This window comes from Chiloscyllium plagiosum, unplaced genomic scaffold, assembly GCF_037043375.1.
Source record: "Chiloscyllium plagiosum isolate Xiang-an unplaced genomic scaffold, Cpla_swu_hap1 HiC_scaffold_4, whole genome shotgun sequence".
Taxonomy (NCBI): Eukaryota; Metazoa; Chordata; class Chondrichthyes; order Orectolobiformes; family Hemiscylliidae; genus Chiloscyllium; species Chiloscyllium plagiosum.
In genome coordinates, this window is record NW_028270142.1 from 117,696,580 (window position 1) to 117,720,299 (window position 23,720).

The 23,720-nt window shown below is 41.6% G+C and overlaps 1 protein-coding gene across 2 annotated transcripts in view; it reads right to left on the bottom strand.

Moving 5' to 3' along the window:
- Positions 1-23,720, bottom strand: part of LOC122548912 (protein NDRG1-like) — a 69,411-nt gene that overhangs the window by 4,888 nt on the left and 40,803 nt on the right. For both annotated transcript variants that reach the window (XM_043687879.2, XM_043687877.2), the window contains 4 exons: positions 14,715-14,818; positions 8,201-8,275; positions 7,332-7,383; positions 5,556-5,603 (listed from right to left, as the gene is read on the bottom strand). In XM_043687879.2, the coding sequence (XP_043543814.1) occupies positions 5,556-5,603; positions 7,332-7,383; positions 8,201-8,275; positions 14,715-14,818 (279 nt within the window). The remainder of the gene's footprint in view (positions 1-5,555; positions 5,604-7,331; positions 7,384-8,200; positions 8,276-14,714; positions 14,819-23,720) is intronic.

Genomic DNA, 23,720 nt, shown 5'->3' on the forward strand with positions numbered 1-23,720 from the left:
AATCCGGAGAGCATTCCTTTTGCCATTGGTCTCAATTTCAAACAATCATTTTCACATTCCTTTCTCCACCTCAAAAGGGTCATTTATTTCAGCTAATTCCCACTTTTAAAAACTGAAGTAATTAAAAACAAAAATTTCCTAGCTAGCATACTCTTTCCTCCCAGTCAACTTTAGGGTTTGCTGGTTTTAACTCTCCCAGCCATGTACATTACAAACTGTTTAATGGAGTACTATCCTTGAGCTCCCCATTAAAAAAAAACCAAAAAAATTACTTTTCAGATTTGCAATGGAATGAACTTTGAAAATTTATAATCAGTACTGACAATTGAATAAGTTATTAGAAGCACTCAACTACTTTTGAGACTGAAAAATAATCCTTAGTGTGTTAAGTAACATTATATAGATTATCTCTGCAAAAAGAAATAACTGCAACTGGCATTAAAATGCCATGATACAATTGCAAGCTTCCATAAATTTTAATAGCAATCTTGGACATAATAGGCATGTGCTGTTTGATAAAAGAATTGGAGAACATATGCCAGTCAAGCCACCAGAGACTATTTTAGCAGCCAAAATACTTTTAAACCTTCTGCATGTTGTCTATATTTACGATTGACAAGTGGATTTGGGTTAAAAACATTAGACATAAACTAGCTCTAATACAGATATCCTAACAAGAGTTCATATATACAGCTCAGTTGTATCCTGACATCCAAATAAAGTAATTCAAGATGCTCTTGAAAGCTGTAAATCCTTTAAAAGGATTTACAAAGTATAATTTAAAGAGCAGCCCAAAAACTCATCCAGTTCAATGTTATTTTACACCAATAAACATTCAAAATCAAAGTCTAGATGCTCAATTTCAAAGTCAGCTTTGAATGCACACCTCCAGTAGATTTTATAATGCTAGCAATGACTGCAAACTACTGAAGCAATAGTGAATATTAAACAATTTTTCTATTGCCTCATCTTCAGCATATTGCAACTATAAAAGGTGTTTCTAGCATCGAAAATGAGCATGCTCACCAGAGCTGGAAAACTGGTCCACAAAAAATTTAGGGAGGTCTGTGACTCAGCATTAATTTCGTTTTGATGCCATCCACTAACCTCCAAATTCAATGACGTCAAACATCTAAAGCAAGTGTAAAAATCACATGCAGGAATTCTGATACCAAACCAGAAAGTTACAGGCTCGTTCTCTTTTACAGCAGTGGGATGTGAGGGCATATATACGTTGATGAAATATCAAGCTAAAAAATTTCAACCAAAGCAACTTTAAACAGCAGAAAGGATATTTTATCCCACAAGTGTTTTTGTAGTTTGAAGTAACCATACTTTCATTCAACAATGCAGAACTAAAAAATGTTATTCTCTAAAAAAGCTTTGAAGAGCAAGTTAACAACAGTTCAATTTCAATCTGCAGGGAATGCAATGGTACACCTTGTGGAAGAGTAGGGATTTGGTTCAGCAATATCTAGATCTCTTCAAATTACATTAAAAATCTGGATGTTCAGTTTCATAGAAGAGATAGCAAACACCACAGTTCTGCCATCATGCCAAATGAACAATGTAGTCCACTATAAACCTTAAACAGGACTACTGATTTAGTAAAATTATGAAAACTGAGTTCTTTGTTCACTAGATTAGGATCTGTTGATATTTTGGGAATCAAATATAATAAAACCACCAAAGTGCAACTTGTAGCATATAATTCAGCACTATTTGCTGACAGTATCCTCTGGCTTTAAAAAGAAGCCAGTGTAAATAAATCAGATAGACTTGCAGTCTTTCAGTGATTAAAAGCAGAATTCTCTTTGTTCACTAGGAAGATATTAAATTGTGTACTTAACCAATTCTGCACTCCCAGGTCATCCACATCCCATTGTTTTCATCCCTTCAGTCTGCCTCGAACCCTTGTAATTTGCCTACCAGTAGAACAGATCCATAGCAGATGCAGTTTCTCTAGCCCCTTCACTCATCCCTGGAATATCAGGAAAAGAAGGATACCTACATTAGGCTCCTACTTAACTAAAGCTCTGCCTTCAACACCACAATCCCAAACAAACTACTAATCTCAAAGCTTCCAAGGCCTACAACTGGATCCTCAGCTTCCTGATCCATGAAGACAGATTAACTCCTCCACAATAACACTGGCACCCCACACCACTGGATGCATACTTAGCTTCCTGCTGTACTCCCTATACACTCACTGTGGCCAATTTTCATACAAACTCAATCTACAAAAAAGTTTGCTGACAACACATGTAGGCCAGACAAATTCAGAATACAGGGAAGAGACAGAATGCTTGCGTCGTGGGGCAAAGATAATAATCACTCCCTCAATGTCAGCAAAAACTAAAGAACTAATCATTGACTTCAGAAATAAAAGGAGGATGACACGATGCTAGCAATGGAGTTGGAGTGGAAGGCATCGAAAACTTAAAATTCCTGAGTTACAACCAAAAATCTGTCCTGTATCTCATGTAGATGCAATTGTGAAGGTGTCACAACAATACCTCTTCCTTAGGAGGCTTAGGAAATTTGGCATGGCCATTAAGGACCCTCACCAGCTTTTAGACCATAGAACGTGTGTTTTGGGTGCATAACAGCTTGGTACAGCAACTGCACTACCAGGACCATAAGAAATTACATAAACTGGTGTACATAGCCCAGACCCTCACGCAAACCAACCGGTTATCCATGGACTCCATCTATTTTTCATTGCCACAGACTGCCAATATCAAGGACCTTCTTTGAACCTCTGTCACGCAGAAGATAGAACATGTTCCAAACAGGGTAAAGAACAGGTTCTTCCCTACCATTATTAGACTGATGAATGGGCCTCACCAACTTCAAGTCTAACATTGATCTTGCTTTTGTGCACTTCCTATGCAGCCTTAACCTTGTATGCCTCATTTTGACTAATCACAAGGCTGTACAGATAAGGTATGACCTGCCTGTACTGCATGCAAATCAAAGCTTTTCACTGTAATAAAAGTTACATGTAGCAATAAATCATTATCCCTCTGCTATTCTCCATCTCCTATACCATCTTGTATCATTCCATTCCTTATGTATTTTGTCCCCTAACAATCATACTTTAAAATCGGCCCTTCTTTATTCTTTACCTTAAGTTCACAGCCAGTGATACTGGACAAGTCAGATCAGCGAGTGAAAGCTGCCTTGATAAGCCATGTTTTACTTTAATAATTTTATCTCAAATCAGTCAACATCTTTCTAATTTACTAATATCATGAGAGTTCACGATAGGCTGATTGAGAATAGAGTCAAGATATGTCTTCAAGTTAGAGTTTCCTACAAAACTGATTACATACCGAATACACAAAGCATGGTATTCAGAAATACCAGGCTCCAATTTTGCTGTAATCACTGAAGACTGATCCACTTGTTTCTCTGCAAGTGATTGTAATATTCACATGGCTAGATTTTAGACTTTTGCCCAGTTGTCCCAGTGTTTCTCTCTTCACTTTAACTCCACCCAAACTGGGTGATTTATGGTCAGTGGAGCAGGCATCACAACGTTGCTCCGAGTTCTTAAAGTCCTTGTACAGTGTTTGCATATATTCACAAAAGGCTGCTTTCAAAAACAAAAGAACTTTTCTTTGTGTATTGAAATAATGTTTGTTCTGAAGAGTCACCGGACCTGAAACATTAACTGCTTTCTCTGCAGATGCTGCCAGATGTGCAGAGATTTTCCAGCAATTGGAACTTGCATTTGTTTTTGTTGCAAATTTCTAGGAACGGCAGTTCTTTTCGGGTTTTTTCCCCCCCTCTGTTTTTCTCCTTGTGGTGCAAGATATTGTTTTAGGCTTTAAAATAACTCATTGAAACTAAGAGGATAGAGATTTCTAATATTTCAATCATTAGAGATATTTAAACCTTAGAGAAAGATCATCCTGTTACAACTTTAAAGTTTTGTTCATCTTGGGATTATAGTTGGTTCTTTATGGCAAACTTCTGCACTAACAGTAAGTGAACGTCTCTTTATGAGACCCTTAAACTGCTAACAGCTCACTACTTAAAATATGTTTAAGCTGTTCTTTCATATCCTTTTGTTTCTGGTAATTCTCTTGCCCTGATGTTCAGCAACCTAAGCTGCACTAATTACTACCACAACTGCTGCTGTTACTCTGGTATCCTTATTCCTCTGAAAAATAATCCATATACTGGAATTGTGTTTTTAAACAAGCTATGGTTTTCTCATAAGGGAAACAGTTTGGTATGCACAGAAAATGCTGAATAAAAGTCAGCAGCTATTGCAGCCTCTGCAGAGAGAAAACAAATTTTAAAACATTTCGTTCATTTGAGGTGGTTGTTGTAATGGACTCAACATTAACTTTCTTTACCCATAGATGCTGCTACAATTGCTGTTTCTTCAGGTGTTCATGTTTATTTCACATTTCCAGTATCTGCAGAATTTTGCCTTTATTTGCCATGTTTGCTTTTCTGCTTATAATCAGAAAAGAAAGCTAGGTGCCTTTCTCTCCTAGACCACAGCACTATTCACCTCAGAATTCCTAAGAGCCTCATCCAAATGTCTGACATTGTATACAAACAATCTGGTACCTTTTAGAACTAAATTAAAATGTTGCAAATGTTAAGGATGTTTTAAAAACACATGTCATGAATCCATCACATTCTCCATGGCTTCTATTGCTATGTTGCAACATGAAAAGTCAGCCCTCCCCACAATGCCAGCAACTGCTGACAGTTGCTATCTGAAACACATACTTAAGGCGGTCAGGCTCCTCCACAACTGTGCAATTTGAAAGTGTGGGCAGAAAGTGTATTACTACAGATATACAAGAACAAAAACAAAAGCATTTCAAATAAGACAGAATTAATGCACTGACCAAATATCTCCTCTACCAGGTTAACCATTTTGGAATAGGTTTTAAGACCTGAATCTGTACTTCTGAATCACATTGTGTATTTCAAAGCTCCCAGTTACATACTGCTTGGGAAAATCTTGTATTCCATTCCTTTTTCAATGTTTGTTGTGGTGAAAACAAAGAACAATATTTACTTTCAACAGATAAGATCAAGAGACATTTGACAATTGTTTATCAAAAACCACATACTAATTTAAGTCATTAGATAAACAGATCACTTAAGTATGGAGACCTGCACAAGCAGGTTCACTACGTGCACTGATCTTGGATATCTGTGCACTATAAAATAGAGCAGATCAAAATTGAATAAGAGCATTCTGCAGCCAAGTGCCAGGTTCAATCTCAAAATTCTGCAGTAATCACAAGAACATTAATTCATTTGCATTTCTGAAAGACTTTATTTTTTCTTTCATCCAGTCATTTCTAAATCTGAGACACACCTCAAACTTAAGATGCTCTGGTTTCGAAGTGGATTTTACAATCTAAAAAAAGACCCAAAGAATGATTTTTTTTTTTAAGACTCTACAATTCATCCACATTGTGGTTAAACAGTAAGCAATGGATTTCCTGTAAACTTGCCTTTTGCTGGTGATAAGTTTCAGATACCCATAAGTATTCTAAAGCCAAATACCATAACATTACCTTTAGCAGAGTAGTCTTTGTTGGATCAAGCTTAGTATTACAGTCAACCTGAAAGAAAATATTTTCAGCAGTAAGCACTTTTACATGATTATGAAACTAAATCACTTAATTAACCAAGAGATGAGCCCCAGTTTAGATAAATTTTACATAATTTCAGCTTGCTCTAATTATGCTGACAGAAACTGCTTTGTCATTTAACATTCTAACAATACTTATATAATAATGATGTTGATTCTGTCAATTCCACCCCCCCCACCCCAGAAAGTAGTGACTCCTTGTGTCCTCTGATTAATTCACTAGATAATGTGCACATGCGATTCCCAAGCCTGATATTGAGCCACCAGCCACGGATGACCAAACTTTTAGAGTATGACTGTTCCTTCTTTCATAGAGTTAAAATCCTGGGAGCAGTTCTCACACTTTACAGTACTGAATGTGTATCTACACTGTATGAACTATACATGTTTAAGGCTGCAGCTCACCACTTATGTGCAATTAGGATAAGTAAATAATGACATTGCCAAAGAATACAAAAAAGTGCTGTAATGAACCATTACAAGCTTTATCCGGTCACAAACATGCAGTTACCTCTAGCAGAAGGGAAGAAAAATGCATTTTATTTATCTCAAATTTTCTGTGACAAGGACACATCAAATTAACTCATCTTTGGTCTGTTACTGAATGTCCCATTAATGATTACAGCAAATCTCCTTTCAGCATTATTCCAGTTTAGGTTACTTGGCATGTGCCTCTAAAGTTGCTTACAATTCTACTTCAGTTTAGATGTTTGAAAATTCAAACACTGAGTTAATTTAGCAGTTCCAGAACAATGTGTTTACAACTGTTAATGTCACTGATACAGTGAAGTATGGCACTTTATTTTCTACTTCAATCTTGGCCAGCACAAAGTCATTAGAATAAAACCAATTCTAAATGTTGGATAACAACTGATCAAGTGTGATAAAGTGAGGACTGCAGATGCTGGAGATCAGAGCTGAAAAATGTGTTGCTGGAAAAACACAGGTCAGGCAGCATCTAAGGAGCAGAATTGACGTTTCGGGCATTAGCCCTTCTTCAGGAATGATCAAGTGTGCCAATGACAGCAAGTAGGATGTGTACACAAATCAACAATTCTTATTACATGCAGGGTGGAGACTGAAACAATATATCTAAAATCTTAGTTTTCTGATGACAGTTGCCACATTATGGCCCAAGAGAAAAATTTAGTTTTTGACAATGTTTTGAAGCTGACCTTTATGACCAGGATTATTTCAAGATGAATTTCTAACATCTTAGGTCTTTGAGATAACTTTTATTCCAAAACATATTGGCTTTACTACAGATTATATTCAAGGATAAGCAATCAGGCCAATTTAGTATATTATTCCAGAAAGTAATAAAATGCAATTAGAAACATCCAAATTTCAGTGCAGATTCCAAGACAACCAAACAAAAATTGTGCATTTAGTTTTCAGGCATAAAATTTCTTGATCAATTAAAATGATGCATACATACAGTATTAAGGAACTCATTTCACTTCCCAAAGACACTGAATATTTAGCTGACAAAAAAACATGCAAGGTTTAGAAATTTCATTTTAGAAGAATGCCCAAGAATCAAAACAAGCTCAAATCAATTTAAACCCTTTAAAGCTCCCAAATAATTGCAATAATTGTGGTTATACAAGGCAATAGGTGTTAACGAGAGTTTGAGCAAACATTCACTGAACACCATGATGAAGCATCAATTTAAATTGGATTAACAATCTTAACATACCACAGCATCCACTGCAGGGGAGGTATCTCCAACCACCAACAAAGCTGGACACCTACAAACAAAAATATGATCAACACAACTCACTAGTCAATATCATTGACTTTTACCATTACTCAGTGCAATAAGACACTTTTCCACAATAAGACACTTCCACAATAACAATCCAATCAGTTGGATAGAGAGAGAAGCATTATGTAAAGATGTAAAGGACCATTTTAAACCATGTCAGAAAAAGACCGAAATACATTTGCTTTCCTGGAAGGACTAAAGGGGATAGGCTCAAGTTAGAAACCTAACTCCCAACCCAAACATGTCCTGTTCTAAATTTAAATATACTAGGCCAACCATCCAATTCAAGTTGGTGGATTACAGCTTGATATGGGGAGACTCAACCAAATCTTTATAATCTACACTAACCTGCACCACTCAGAAGTCAGGTCCCAACTTGTTGTTTTGCTCATGGAAGTCCCAAATACCTCTTTCCTGACCCCCAGCAACTCATTCCCCAGCTTTATTTACTCAACTCTATCCATTCTAAATCACAGCCACTACCCCATAACTACTACTAGGAGCCACAGTCCCTTATTTACTACCAGATCAAGACCTAGAATCTAGCATGAACCAAACAACTGTGGCTGTAATTAATGACCAACTCGCTTCTTGACTGAAGGTTGAACTATTAATCAAGCTGAACTTGTACATCAGGTTTGTGAAAAATGCTCCCCTCCCTAACAACTAGCTGATGATTTCATTTGTACAACCATTAAAATCTTCCTCAAGACCATCATAAAGTTCAAAACAAAATAGACTAGTTTCCATCCAACAGTCCAAATTCAATGCTGGATCCAAGAATGAATTCAAAAACTCACTGTAAAGTAAGACCTTGGTGATGGTGATGGTGCTGCCCTGCAGGAAGAGGGCGCTCAACATCTAGATCTCTTCGGCTACAAAGAAAAAAAAGTCATGTTAAAGTTTACAAGTCAGAACTGCTTGCTTTTGTTTAGTTTACACATCTTTCCCAAACCTTGTTTACTGATTGTATACTGTAGTGCTTCTCATCAATAGTTTGAAACATTAACATTTCAGGCACGTTCTAGATATTCCAGTTGTACATTAAGCAACCAAAGAAAATGCTGGAAAATCTCAGCAGGTCTGGCAGCATCTGTAAGGAGAGGAGAGAGCTGACATCGAGTCTAAATGACCCTTTGTCAAAAGGATCCGTTAGACTCAAAACGTCAGCTCTTTCCTCTCCTTACAGATGCTGCCAGACCTGCTGAGATTTTCTAGCATTTTCTCTTTGGTTTCAGATCCCAGCATCCGCAGTAATTTGCTTTTATTTTGTACATTAAACAACTGTCATTTAGAGTCAGAGTCAGATGTGCAACATGGAAACAGACCCTTGGTCCAACCTGTCCACGCCAGCCAGATATCCCAAGCCAAATAGTCCCACCTGCCAGCACCCCACCCATATCCCTCCATACGCTTCCATTCGTATACCCATCCAACTGCCTCTTAAATGTTGCATTTGTACCAGTCGCCACCACTTCCTCTGGCAGCTCATTCCATACACATACCACCATGGAAAAAGTTGCCCCATAGGTCTCTTTTATACCTTTCCCCTCACCCTAAACAGATGCCCTCTAGTTCTGGACTCCCTGACCCCAGGGAAAGGACTTTACCTATTTACCCTATGCATGCCCCATAATTTTGTAAACTTCTATAAGCTCACCCCTCAGCATCCGACACTCCAGGGAAAACAGCCCCAGCCTGTTAAGCCTCTCCCCATAGCTCAAGTCTTCCAACCCTGGCAAAATCCTTGTAAATCTTTTCTGAACACGTTCAGGTTTCACAACATCCTTCCGATAGGAAAGAGACCAGAACTGCACACAATATTCCAACAGTGGCCTAACCAATGTCCCGTACAGACAGGACATGACCTCCCAAATCCTGAACTCAATACTGACCAATAAAAGAAAGCATACCAAATGCCTTCTTCACTATCCTATCTACCTGTGACTCCACTTTCAAGGAGCTATGAACCTGCACTCCAAGGTCTCTTTGTTCAGCAACACTCCCTAGGACCTTACCATTAAGTGTACAAGTTCTGCTGAGATTTGCTTTCCCAAAATGCAGCATCCTGCATTTATCTGAATTAAACTCCATCTGCCACTTCTCAGCCCAGTGGCCAATCTGGTCAGGATCCCATTGTAATCAGAGATAACCTTCTTCACTGTCCATTACACCTCCAATTTTGGAGTCATCTGCAAACTTACCACTTATACTTGCAAACCTTGCATCCAAATCATTTATGTAAATGACAAAAAGTAGAGGACCCAGCACAGATCCTTGTGGCACTCCACTGGTCACAGGCCTGTAGTCTGAAAAACAACCCTCCACCACCACCCTCCTCAGTCTTCTACCTTGAGCCAATTCTGCATCCAAATGGCTAGTTCTCCCTGCATTCAGTGAGATCTAACCTTGCTAAATCAGTATCCCATGGGGAACCCTGTCAAACTGCCTTACTGAAGTCCATATAAATGACATCTATCACTCTGCCCTCAATCCTGTTACTTCAAAAACTCAAGTTTGAGAGACATTATTTCCCATAAAGTCATATTGACTATCCCTAATCAGTCTTTGCTTTTTCAAATACATGTACATCCTGTCCCTCAGGATTCTCTCCAACAACTTGCCCACCACTGACGTCAGGTTCACTGGTCTATAGTTCCCTGGCTTGTCCTTACCACCTTTCTTACAGTGGCATCACGTTAGCCAACTTCCAGTCTTCTCACTTGTGCCTATTGGATGATACATCTCAGCAAGAGGCAGTCATTTCTCTAGCTTCCCAGAGTTCTAGGTACACCTGATCAGGTCCCGGGGATTTATCCACCTTTGTGTTTCAATACAGCACTTCCTCCTCTAATATGGACACTTTGCAAGGTGCCATAATCTATTTCCCTACAATCTATATCTTCCTTATCCTTTTCTCTTTGAGAGCCTCAACACAATCTTCTCCCATCATCTTCCGATATCAGACATCAGCCAATGCTGGTATAAACAAACAGCCAGCATGGGCAACAGTGATCCAGTATCAGAGCTTCTGGAAACTTTAACCTAACCCTAGCAGATATGTTAGGGAATAAAACCAGCATGCAGCAGTGAGACTGCAAAAGCCAAAGACTGACAAGAGGAAAACAAACAGGTAGGTGACTGGTGGTACAAGGGAGTTTGACAAGGTTGGGTGGTATTTAAATGTAAGGAGCCTGACAAGTGAGGTAGGTGAATCAAGGGCAAAAATCAAACCATGGAGGTATGAATTCATTGCGATCATTGAGACTTTGTTTCCAGGGCAGGTGGGAAATTGTTAACTCCAGGATAAGGTTTTCAGGGGAGACAAGGAAGGAGGTAAAAGAGAAAGGGGTATCACAATATTGATCATGGCATCAATTATAGCAGTAAGGAGGGATGGCATCCTAGAAGGCTCCTCAAATGAAGCCATACAGATAGAACTTAAAACCTAAGAGGAGCCATCACATTGCTGGGAATGCATTGTGGTTGAAGATAAACAGAAGAATAGATTAGATTACTTACAGTGTGGAAACAGGCCCTTCGGCCCAACAAGTCCACACCGACCCGCCGAAGCATAACCCACCCATACCCCTACATTTACCCCTTTAACCTAACACTACGGGCAATTTAGCATGGCCAATTCACCTGACCCGCACATCTTTGTGACTGTGGGAGGAAACCGGAGCACCCGGAGGAAACCCACGCAGACACGGGGAGAATGTGCAAACTCCACACAGTCAGTCGCCTGAGTCGGGAATTGAACCCGGGTCTCTGACGCTGTGAGGCAGCAGTGCTAACCACTGTGCCACCGTGCCGTGTAGGCAAATTTCAGAAGACTAAATAGGATAGTGATAATAGGGAATTTCAACTTCCAAAAGCTAACTGGCATAGTCAATGTGTTAGTTTAGAAGGAGTGTAATTCTTAATATGCATCCAGGAGAGATCTTCAAAGCCAATACATAGAAGGCCATAAGAGACATGGAACAGTCCTGTACTTAAGAATTTAGGTAAATGAGGCCAAGTATTAGCACAAGTGCTCTTGCATAAACTGATCATAAATAACTCTGCTAAATTAAATTAAAGATTGCAATGGAAAAAAAAGGACAAGGATGGGCAGGACATTAAACCATTCTAAACTTGCAGGAGGCCAGATTTGAATATGGATCAGGCATGATTTAGCTAGAGTGGATCAAATGCAGATTAGTTTTTCCAGGAAAAAAAATGTAATTGCTTTGTATGTGTCCCACTGCTCCAACCAACCAATGAGGGAGAGTAGTGCTGTAATGTTCTAATAAAGACAAGGGTGGGACTAAGTCCTGTGAACCCTAGACATCAAAAAGGGATATACAGGATTGGAAGATTAAAGAAAAAGGCTTGTGACACATACTGCCAAAGCTCTAGTGGAACACAGTATTGGCAAACTTAAAACCAGGAAATTAGGAGAGGGCAAAAATGAACAGGAAAGAAGAGTGTAAAAAAGGAAAATCCATTTTACAAATACTTTAAATGGTAAAAGGGCAACAATAGAAAGGAAAGGGCTCATTAAGGATATCAGTGGTAACTGGTGTGTGGAGCCAAAGATCAGGAGGATTCTAAATGAATACTGTGCATTGATGTTCATGAGAAAAAGGGAAAACGTGACAGAATTAATCTGCATTTCCAAATGCAGATTAAAAAAAAAAGTCAGCATGGTTTTGTTAATCAACTCGATTAAATTTTTCAAAGAAGAAGAAGTGACCAGGGTAGAGGGGAAGGCATTGGACAATCTATTTGAAGTTCAAGGGAGACTGGTCACAAGAGCCATGGGATCCAAACAAACTTGGTTAATTCGATCCAGAATTGACCATGCAGAAAGAGGGAGATGGAAGAGGGATCTTGTGATTGGAAGCCTGTGCCCAGTGTGGTTCCACAGGGAACAGTGTTGCTTTGTGTACACATATAGACTTGAATGTATGAAGATTAATCAGTTCCCAGATGATAGGAAAATTGTTGAGGTGGCAAAGAGTGAAGAGGATAACCTTAGATTAAAAAAGGAGAATAGACAGACCAGATTGCCACTGATCAGTGACAAACAGAAATCAATTTGGATAAGTACTACATTTGGGCAGGACAACAAGCAAGGGAATACATGATGAATAGTAGGACCCTGGGGAGCACAGAGGATTAGAAGGATTGTACACACATTCTAACCCTTTAAAAGGCAGTAGGACAGGTAGACAAATTTGCTGAGTCATATAGGATACTTGTCTTTATTAGCTGAGGTAGAGTTTAAGAGTGGGAAGGTTATGCTAGAACTGTAAAATTTGGTTAGGTCACAGTTAGACAATGGTGTGGAACTCGGGGATGAGAGGGGGGTGCGAGGGGGATTTACCAGGATAAAACCACAAGAAATTCAGATGCTGTACATCAGGAACAAAAACAGATATTGCTGGAAAAGTTCTGCCGGTCTGGCAGCATCTGGGGAGAGAAATCAGAGTCAACAGTCCTGAGGGTGGGTCACTTGGCCCATAAAAAGGACTTTGATTTCTCTCCAGATGCCAGACCTGCTGAGCAGTTTAAATGACCCAAATTTAAAAACAGGAAAGAGCAGGAAGTGGTAGGAAACTGAGCTCATTGCCTGGTAAATTAGGTAGAGCCAAAACTCCCATAATAGTTTATTTATATGTACACTTGTGATGCTAAAGCATAAAGAGGCTCTGGGCCAAAGGAAGTAATTTTCACTGGCGTTGCCTTGATGAACCAAAGAGGGTGTTTTCTCTGCTGTAGACTTCCAACTACATGACAAAGAGGGTGGCTTGACACTAAATGTAGGAGACAATCTCACCTGGTGAGTTTAACCAAATGCTTAATGCCCAACCCCTACCAAATCCCCAAAATGAAGGGAAAACTGTACTACTGTGAAGCCTGACATCAGAAGATAAATTACTGCTAGAAATAGAAGGTAGCCGAGGGCCTAGTAAGAGTGAAGTAGGTGGGTTTTTTTTTTCCCCGAAAAAGAGTATTGGAGAAATTTAATCCATTAAATCAAAACATCCCAGGACTTGACATTTTACATTCGAGAGTTTTAAAGGAGGCAGTTGCCAGACAATTCCATTTTCTGCAAACTCCCATTCAAGCTGCACACTATCTTTATTTGGAAATATTACAGTTCCTTCTTGGTTACTGGATCAAAATCCTGGAATCTGAGCCCTGACAGTATTGGGTCTATTCAAGGCAGCTCACCACTATCTTAAAAAAAGAGAATTAGTGATGGACCAGAATTTATTGCCCAACAAGCAATGCCCACATCCCATGAATTGAAAAAAAATGCACTGCTTAGGACTCCAACATTTCCTAGGTTCTACAAGTCTAAAATTCTTAAGAGTCACTTGACTCAGTGTTAGTATTTTGTCCACAGACTGCCAGACCTGCCAAGTTTGCTCAAGAATTAGTTTTAGATTTCTAGCAACCATGGTTCTTGAAGTTATCTAAATCCCTTTGTAGACTTTGAATAGTTTGCGAATAATGGTTAGTGGTCAATCCCTTCATCCAAGCCATGAATAAATTGTAAATAGTGAACAGCAGAGTATTCCAACCCGAATCTTATTCGCTTATTCCAACCTCTGCTTCCGTTAAATCAATCACCCATCCTAATATAAACCACCCCAATTCTCACGAGTTCACATTTTGTAAAGTAACTTTTACAAATTCAAATACATGACATTTCTGGTTACCTTTTACACATTCCAAATATTAAAAAGGGTTAATAAATTGGTGAAACGCCATCTCCCTTTCAAAAACCTATCCAGGTTCTACATGATATTGTTTTCTAAAATACCTATCATTTTGGCAATGTCATATTTAGAATAATTGGCTTGCTTCCTCTAATAATGATCCTAAATTTGTTTTCTTCTAATTTGCCAATTCTCTAGAAACTAGCAAAGTGTTAAGCATTACAACAGAATTCATTTGCAGTCTTTAAGCCACTCCTTTATGATCCAAGGATGCAGGACATTGGATGGAAGACTTGCATCAGTTTAGTCCTTTTTTTAAATTTTCCTCGTACTTTTCCCCCCTTGGTGATTGTAATGCACAAGTTCCTTTTGAAGGATGCTTTTCATGACTTACCATAAATGTAAAGAAACACTTTTCTCGCTCAAAAGGAACCTGAGGGGCCTATGGTTATGCTACAACTGCTGCCTTACTGAAATCACAAGTTGTGAATGCGCTTGAATTTTAAAAAAAAGTGTTTTACTGTGCTTCACAGTATAGAGCCTTTACCTAGGTCATAATTAATTGACCAAAAATTGAAGTAGGAATCCAGTACTACTTTACCTGTTGTATGAATCAACAAAAAGTTGCAAGTTGTTGTGATTAATCTCAGAAGTAATGTGAGCACGATACATCTGGATCAACTCAGGGTTCGAATGTATTTCATCCTAAAACAGATTGCAAATATATTAAATAATGGTAACTGCAAAAATCAAATCACAGAAGTAATTTAATCAATCTCAGTCAAGAGGTAAAGAATGGTTTGTGAAAGTAGATTGACAAACTTGTATATAAAAATAAGTTATTTAAAATGTAACAAACTTTCAGAAAAATTTGGTTTTCAAGTGTTCAGCAGGTTTGGCTGCATTACCTACAGAAATCTTTGTCTCCACAAATGATGCAAGATTTCCAATATTTTCCATTCTGTTTCCAACATTTATAGTATGTTACTTTTAAAATAAATTAGAGTTGCTAAAATCTTAAACATCATTGGCAATTTTGACAGACATTTCACAACATTCATATCTAAAAGACAATGACTATCTTTCATTTTATTTTATAGAAATTACCTGCAAGCCTTTTGTCAAATTGTTGTTGGGACTATGTAACGTTGTCAACATCAGGTATCAGATTAGTATAGTAAAGCAAAGACACTTCTATCCCTCCGACACCTAAAACTATGCTAGTCCCACTTTCCAGCACTTGATCTACAGTCTTAATGTTACAAGATTAAAAAGTACTTGGATGAAAGCTTAAAAGGTTAAGAGATTTCCCACTGAGCTTTCCAGATTCCTGCCACTTCATGAAAAGCAATTCCTTAAAATCACGACTAAATCTTAAAGGCAAGAGGTTATGTATTCTGGTGATTGACTATTTAACAAAGAGGGAATAGATGCTTTTTATTCATCATGCCCCTCAAATTTTAAGCCAAATAGTATACTTGCTTTTATGATCCGAGACAGCATTTATGCTGGAACTGCACAAGGTGTTAATTAGGCATGCAGTGCAGTCTGGAATCCACATTATAGGAGGGATATGACAGACCTGGAGGGTGCAGAGGAGATTTACTAAGATGTTGCAAGTGTTGGAGTGTTGCATGTAAGAGCGCCGACAGCCAAGAGTGGTTTTCTTTATAGAAAAGATGGTGGTGGGTATGGGAAGGTGCAGGTCAGGCAGCATCCAAGGAGCAGGAGAAGACGTTTTGGGCATGAGCCCTTCTTCTACATTCCTGAATAGGGGCTCATGCCCAAAATGTCGATTCTCCTGCTCTTTGGATGCTGCCTGACCTGCTGCACTTTTCCAGCAACACATTTTCAGCTCTGATCTCCAGCATCTACAGTCCTCACTTTCTCCATGGGAAAGCGCAGTACTGATTGAGGTGTAAAATTGAGGGGCATTAAGAGTGGACTGAAATGAAATCTTCCCCTCAGTGGAGAAATCAATAATGAAGTGACATAGATTTAGCCCAAGGGGAAAGAGGATTGAGGAGTGAGAATAAACTCACCCAGAGAAAAGTGGTGGAAATGCAGAATTCTGTATGTATTTAGAGGTGACTTGCAATACCAAGGTATATAAACAAGGCTCTGGGCAAAGTGCTGCAAAATGAAGTTAGAATAGTTAGGTGATTAGTCCATTGCATTTTCAGTCCAAAACAAAGGGCCTTTTGCTGTGCTGTAGGTCTCTATGACTATGACCTGAAACAAGTCCCTTCTTGGGCTTCTCTGCTCTAAAGTAAACAACCTGAACTTATCCATTCTGTCTTCATAGCTAAACTGCTCCATCCCAGGCAACATCCTGATGAATCTCCTCTGCACTTCCTCCACTGCAGTCACACCATTCTTCTAGTGTAGAGACCAGAACTGCGCAGAGTGCTCCAGATCTGGTCGGCATGGACGAGTTGGACCGAAAGGTCAGTTTCATGCTGTACAATGGGTCTACGTAGTCTCACTAAATGTCCTGTACAGCTCAGACAGTTTTTAATCTCTGCCACAACTAAAGACAAGAATCTCTGCGCCTTCTTAACTATCCTACAAACTGGTCTTGCAGTCTATGGACAAGCATCCCAAGATTCCTCGATTCTTCCTTGTGTCCTACTGTTCATTGGAAGAAACTGGATAGCAGGGAAGTACCTTATCAGGGTTAAATCCTATCTGCTGTTTATCTGACCATACTTTTATATCATCTTGGTACCCAATAACTTCCTCATTGTCAACCAACTAGGGAGTCATACCATGCCCACACATTCTAAAAAATGTCCGAGTGTCACCATATCTCAGGCAAGGCGAGAAAGTGGAGTGGACCTTCATGGTAACCTCAGCCAGTGTATAATTAGACTAATCTGTCCCTGTGGACAGCTTTCTACCATTAAACCAATTTTGGATGCAACTTGCCAAGTTATCCTTGATACCTGGTGCTTTTCCCTTCAAGAGGTTCTCCCATGCATAAAACAAAAACAAAGTAATTGCTGGAAAAGCTCAATGTCTGGCAGCATCGCTGAAGATTAATTCTGATTTATGTTTTAAATCCTGTAACCCTTCCTCAGAACTGATGGTAGCTGGAAAAATGTTGGTTTATATGTAAAAAAGATAGGATGGAGGGGTAAGGAGTAAATGAAACGTGGGGATAGATCAAAGAGAGAAGAACAATTGAACAGAGAGTGATAACAAACTGACTAGGAGAGGAGAGTGATTAGCTGTTAATGGAGACTGTTAGTGGCTCCCATATAGGATGTTGTCAAAGGCTTGGCTGAATTTCACATCCAATTCCCTGATTCACACACTTGGTCACCTTCAAAAATTCAATTAGATTTGTTAGACATGACCTCCCTCTGACAAAGGAATCCTAACTATCCAAGATCAAACCTTACTTTGGCAAAAACGATTAAATACTAGTTGATTAGTATTACTAATTTTGCATGCATCCTTTCCCACACCCTACTACAAAAAGTGCCTAAAGCCCTTCAAATGCTTTGATCTCGTTAAAGCATTTCTTTACTAAAACGATAAAGATGCTAGGTATGGTAACAGAAAACATGACAAAACAGGATTTGATACCCACAAGTAAGGAAAATGTGCAATATGATGTGTAATTCACACAGCATTGCCACTTTGAATCTAGTGATAGACATCACAAGGCAGCAAAACACAGAAGCAACTTTAAAAGTTACTGTTTTGACATCCTGCAGCACACATGCTGTAGATGGTGTACTCCAATGATAGAGGCACGTAAGATAATAATTTTCAGTTGCAAATTATGTTAAATTCTCTATTCTAAATATGTCTGAGTAGCTAGGCATTCATAACAGAGGACTTACTTGGGTTGGGAATATAACAGTGAAGTGGGCATACATTTAAGTACTTTGTCCTGCACGAGTGTTGTTCTGTCCAATCCAAGTTGCTGGCTAGTGGGTATCGCCAATATATTGAGGCAGGAATCTCTACTATGGCAATACCAGTGTAGAACAGGGTGGGGTTAGAACTTGATTATAACTGAAATTGCAACTTACAACTTATCACTAGGCAGCAGGGTGGCTCAGTGGTTAGCACTGCTGCCTCAGCGTCAGGGACCTGGGTTTGATTCCCACCTTGGGCAACTGTTGAGTTTGCACATTCTCCCAGAGTCTGTGTACTCCAGTTTCCTCCCACCATCCAAAAAATGTGCAAGTTAGGTGAATCGGTCATGTTAAATTACTCAGTGTTGCTGCATTAGTCAGAGGTAAAGAGGGTGAAGGGGTCTGGGACGGTTACTCTTCGGCAGGCTGGTGTGGACTTGTTGGGCCGAAAGGCCTGTTTCCATACTCTAGGGAATCAAACCTAACCTAATCACCACAAGCTGTATGTTTCTTGATCTCTTGATAAGTGTTGCCTTGTGATCATGCAAACGTATGCACAAAAATGAAAATCAGCAATTCCTGGCCAGAGGTCATTAAAGAATCAGTTAAACATGGTTGGGCCATTAACAATGCTTCATGAATTCTGTAGCAAGTGTCTTGGTGCTGCTCTAAGATTTTTCTCTTCAGTCAACTGCCATTAACCACAATTGTTACATAAGTTTGCGGTTAAGAACTTTGGAGTGGCAGCTGCCAATAAACTATTTTCTTTTAGTATTCAGTTATTGAATACACATCTGAATCAACAGCACACAGGGTCCAAAGCCAAATAGTTCTGGCCAAAATCTGAATATACTGTCAGCATGCAGGTTTCACTTGGACACCTCTGCAAACAAGAGGGGGAAAAAAGTGAGAAAGGAATGGAGGGCAAAAAAAAAAAAACCATACAGAAATGTGATGCTGCTTGTTCTGGGTTCAGAAACTGTAGACTTAGGGTCTACACATATGGAAAGAAAAATTTTTGTCTTCAGTAGACAGAACACAAATAGTGGGTAAAAACAATGACTGCAGACGCTGGAAACTAGATGCTGGATTAGTGGTGCTGGAAAAGCACAGCAGTTCAGGCAGCATCTGAGGAGCAGTAAAATCGATGTTTCGGGCAAAAGCCCTTCATCAGGAATACAGACAGAGAGCCTGAAGCATGGAGAGATAAGCTAGAGGAGGGTGGGGGCAGGGAGAATGTAGCATAGAGTACAATAGGTGAGTGGGGGAGGGGATGAAGGTGATAGGTTGGGGGCAGGGGATAGGTGGAAAAGATAGGCAGGTAGGACAAGTCATGGGGACAATGCTGAGCTGGAAGTTTGGAACTAGGGTGAGGTGGGGAAGGGGAAATGAGGAAACTGTTGAAGTCCACATTGATGCCCTAGGGTTGAAGTGTTCCGAGGCAGAAGATGAGGCGTTCTTCCTCCAGCCGTCTGGTGGTGAGGGAGCGGCGGTGAAGGAGGCCCAGGACCTCCATGCCCTCAGCAGAGTGGGAAGGGGAGTTGAAATGTTGGGCCACAGGGCGGTGTGGTTGATTGGTGCGGGTGTCCCTGAGATGTTCCCTAAAGCGCCCTGCTAGGAGGCGTCCAGTCTCCCCAATGTAGAGGAGACTGCATCAGGAGCAACGGATACAATAAATATTAGTGGATGTGCAGGTAAAAAACTTTGATGGATGTGGAAGGCTCCTTTAAGGAGCTTGGATGGAGGTGAGGGAGGTGGTATGGGCTCAGGTTTTGCAGTCCCTGCGGTGGCAGGGGAAGGTGCCAGGTTGGGAGGGTGGGTTGTAGGGGGAGGGGGGGTGGGGGTGTGGACCTGACCAGGTAGTCATGGAGGGAACAGTCTTTGCAGAAGGCAGAAAGTGGTGGGGAGGGAAATATATCCCTGGTGGTGTGGTCTTTTTGGAGGTGGCGGAAATGTCGGCGGATGATTTAGTTTATGTGAAGGTTGGTAGAGTGCAAAGTGAGCACCAGGGGCATTCTGTCCTTGTTACAGTTGGAGGGGTCTGAGGGCGGAGATGCGGGATGTGGACAAGATGTGTTGGAGGGCATCTTTAACCACGTGGGAAGGGAAATTGCAGACTCTAAAGGCGGCGGCCATCTGGTGTGTTGTGATGGAACTGGTCCTCCTGGGAACAGATACGGCGGAGGAATTGGGAATACAGGATGACATTTTTGCAAGAGGTAGGGTGGGAAGTGGTGTAATCCAAGTAGCTGTGGGAGTCGGTGGGTTTGTAAAAAAATATCAGTGTCAAGTTGGTCGTTATTAATGGAGATGGAGGTGTCCAGGAAGGGGAGGGAATTAGCCATGCAGCTGGTGCAGCTGCCACCCCCATGCTGTTGATATCACTTCCACCCCCATCATCGCCACTCCCACAAGCACTTCTGCCCCTCAATTCCTCATGCATCACACTTGACATCACTTCTGCCCCACATCGCTGATGTCACACGCTCAATGACGTCCGCCACCCCTACTGCCATGTCTGCCACCACTTCCGCCCCCACAGCCATTCACCTGCATTCTGCTAACCCCCCCCCCTCCGCCCCCCCACAGATCCCACTGTCACCATTCCCAGCCCCCAGAACCCCGAGGGGAACACCACTCCCTGTTCATGACTCCACCCCCATTCCCCATGACACCCACTCCAGTTACTGGCTCCGCCCCCACACCAGATCCCAGCCCTGCTGAGTTGTCACCATCCCTCCAGACCTTCCCCTCACTGAGGACAAACAATCAGTCCTCAGCAAAGGACTCACCTTCATCCCCCTCCGTCCACGCAATGAATTTAATACACGCTGTGACGTCGAACACTTCCTCAGAGCTTACTTTCACAATCAGGACTCCCACCCACCTTCAAAGGACCCCTTCACTCTCCTCCAACACACTCCATCCACATGGACATCCCACGGTGGCCTAGTACCTGCCTTCGACCTCTTCATTTCCAACTGCTGTCGGGACATTAACCGCCTCAACCTGTCTACCCCCCCTCCAACCTCTCACCCTCAACGTGCAGCCCTCCAATCCCTCTGCTCCAATTCCAGCCTCACCATCAAGCCAGCAGATAAAGGGGGCACAGTGGTAGTCTGGTGCACTGACCTCTACACTGCTGAAGCCAAACGCCAACTCAAGGACATTTCTTCCTACCACCCCCTCAACCATGACCCCACCCCCATCACCAAACCATCCTCCCAGACCATACAGAACCTCATCACCTCAGGAGATCTCCCACCCACAGCTTCCAACCTCAGTCCCGGAACCCCGCACTGCCCGGTTCTACCTCCATCCCAAGATCCACAAGCCTGACCACCCTGGGGGCATGCTCCTGCCCCACTAAACTCTCTCTCTACCTACCTCGACACTGTCCTATCCCCTAGTTCAGGAACTCCCCACATATATTCGAGACACCAGCCACACCCTCCACCTCCAAGACTTCCATTTCCCCGGCCCCCAACACCTCATCTTCACCATGGATATCCAGTCCCTCTACACCTCCATCCGCCATGACCAGGGCCTCCAAGCCCTCCATTTTTTCCTCTCCCGACATCTCCAACAGTACCCTTCCACCGACAGTCATTCGTTTGGCCGAACTGGTCCTCGCCCTTCATTTCTACTTTGAATCCTCCCGACCGAAGGGGTAGTCATGGGCACACGTATGGGCCCCAGCTATGCTGGTCTCTTTGGCTACGTAGAATAGTAGATCTTCTGTAATTACACCAGCACCACTCCCCTCTTCCTCCACTACACTGATGCCACCTCGTGCTCCTGTGAGGAGGTTGAGCAATTCACCAACTTCAACACATTCCACCCTGACCTTAAAATTTACCTGGTCCGTCTGACACCTCCCTCCCCTTCCTGGACCTCTCCAATGACGACCGACTTGACACTGACATTTTTTAATTTTTTTTTTTAAAAACAAACCCACCGACTCCCACAGCTACCTGGATTATACCTCTTCCCACCCTACCTCCTGCAAAAATGCCATCCAGTATTCCCAATTCCTCCGCCATATCTGCTAAGAGGACCCGTTCCACCACAGAACACACCAGATGGCCTCCTCCTTTGGAGACTGCAATTTCCATTCTCACGTGGTTAAAGGTGCCCTCCAACGCATCTCATCCACATCTTGCACCTCCGCCCCCAGACCCCATCCCTCCAACCGTAACAAGGACAGAATGCCTCTGCTGCTCACCTTCCACCCTACCAACCTTCACAAACCAAATCATCCGCTGACATTTCCACCACCTCCAAAAAGATCCCACCACCAGGGATATATTTCCCTCCCCACCCCTTTCCACCTTCGGCAAAGACCATTCCCTCCGTGACTACCTGGTCAGGTCCACGCCCCCCCCCTACAACCCACCCTCCCATTCTGGCACCTTCCCCTGCCACTGCAGGAACTGCAAAACCTGCACCCACACCTCCTCCCTCACCTCCATCAAAGGCCATAAAGGAGCCTTCCACATCCAAAGTTTTACCTGCACATCCACTAATACCATTATTGTATCCGTTGCTCCCGATGCAGTCTCCTCTACATTGGGGAGACTGGACGCCTCCAAGCAGAGTGCTTTAGGGAACATCTCCGGGACACCTGCACCAATCAACCACACTGCCCTGTGGCCCAACATTTCAACTCCCCCTCCCACTCTGCCAAAGACAGAGGTCCTGGGCCTCCTTCACCGCCGCTCCCTCACCAAACTCATCTTCCGCCTCGGAACACTTCAACCCCAGGGCATCAATGTGGACTTCAACAGTTTCCTCATTTCCCCTGCCCCCACCTCACCCCAGTTTCAAACTTCCAGCTCAGCACTGTCCCCATGACTTGTCTTACCTGCTTATCTTTTCCACCTATCCACTCCACCCTCTTCTCCCACCCCCTGACCTATCACTTTCATCCCCTCCCCCATTGTACTCTGCTACTCTATCCCCACCCCCACCCTCCTCTAGCTTATCTCTCCACACTTCAGGCTCTCTGCCTTTATTCCTGATGAAGGACTTTTGCCTGAAACGTCAATTTTATTGCTCCTTAGATGCTGCCTGAACTGCTGTGCTCTTCCAGCACCACTAATCCAGAACACATAGTTGCAAGTCAGGACAAGAGGAAGAAGAATGGAACTTCAGAGGAAAAAAAGTGCTATAGAAAAATCTGATGGAGCTGCATTATAACAAGCCCCAGGGTTCTGACAAACTTCACCTTAGGGTTTTAGAAGGGTAGCCAATGAGGTAGATGTGCAAGTGCTAATATTACAAAATTAGCAGATTCTGGAAGGGGTCCAACTGAATGGGAACAATAAACCCTCTTTTCATAAATGGCAGGAAAGATGAAAACTATAGGCCAGTTGAGCTTGACCTTGATGCAAAGTTGTTAGATTGGTCATTTAAAAAAACTTCAAAAATACAAAAATCAATTGAAGAATCAATGTGCATTTATTAAAGTCTATTTAACCATTTTATTAATATTCTTTGATAAAGTAACTGTCTTGCTTTCTAAGTGAAATTTGGAAATGTAGCACATGGTTATTGGGCAAAGTAGGAACCACAGTACAGGGGTAGCACACCTAATAAAACTGCAATATAGGAAAAAACAACAATGTCAGCAATAAACGTTGAGGATGACATTACACTATTAAAGCTTTCTCATGCAAATTCAGTCTGCCAGTTGCATTCCTCAAGACTCAGCCAGATTAGGATCAGTACTGGTACTA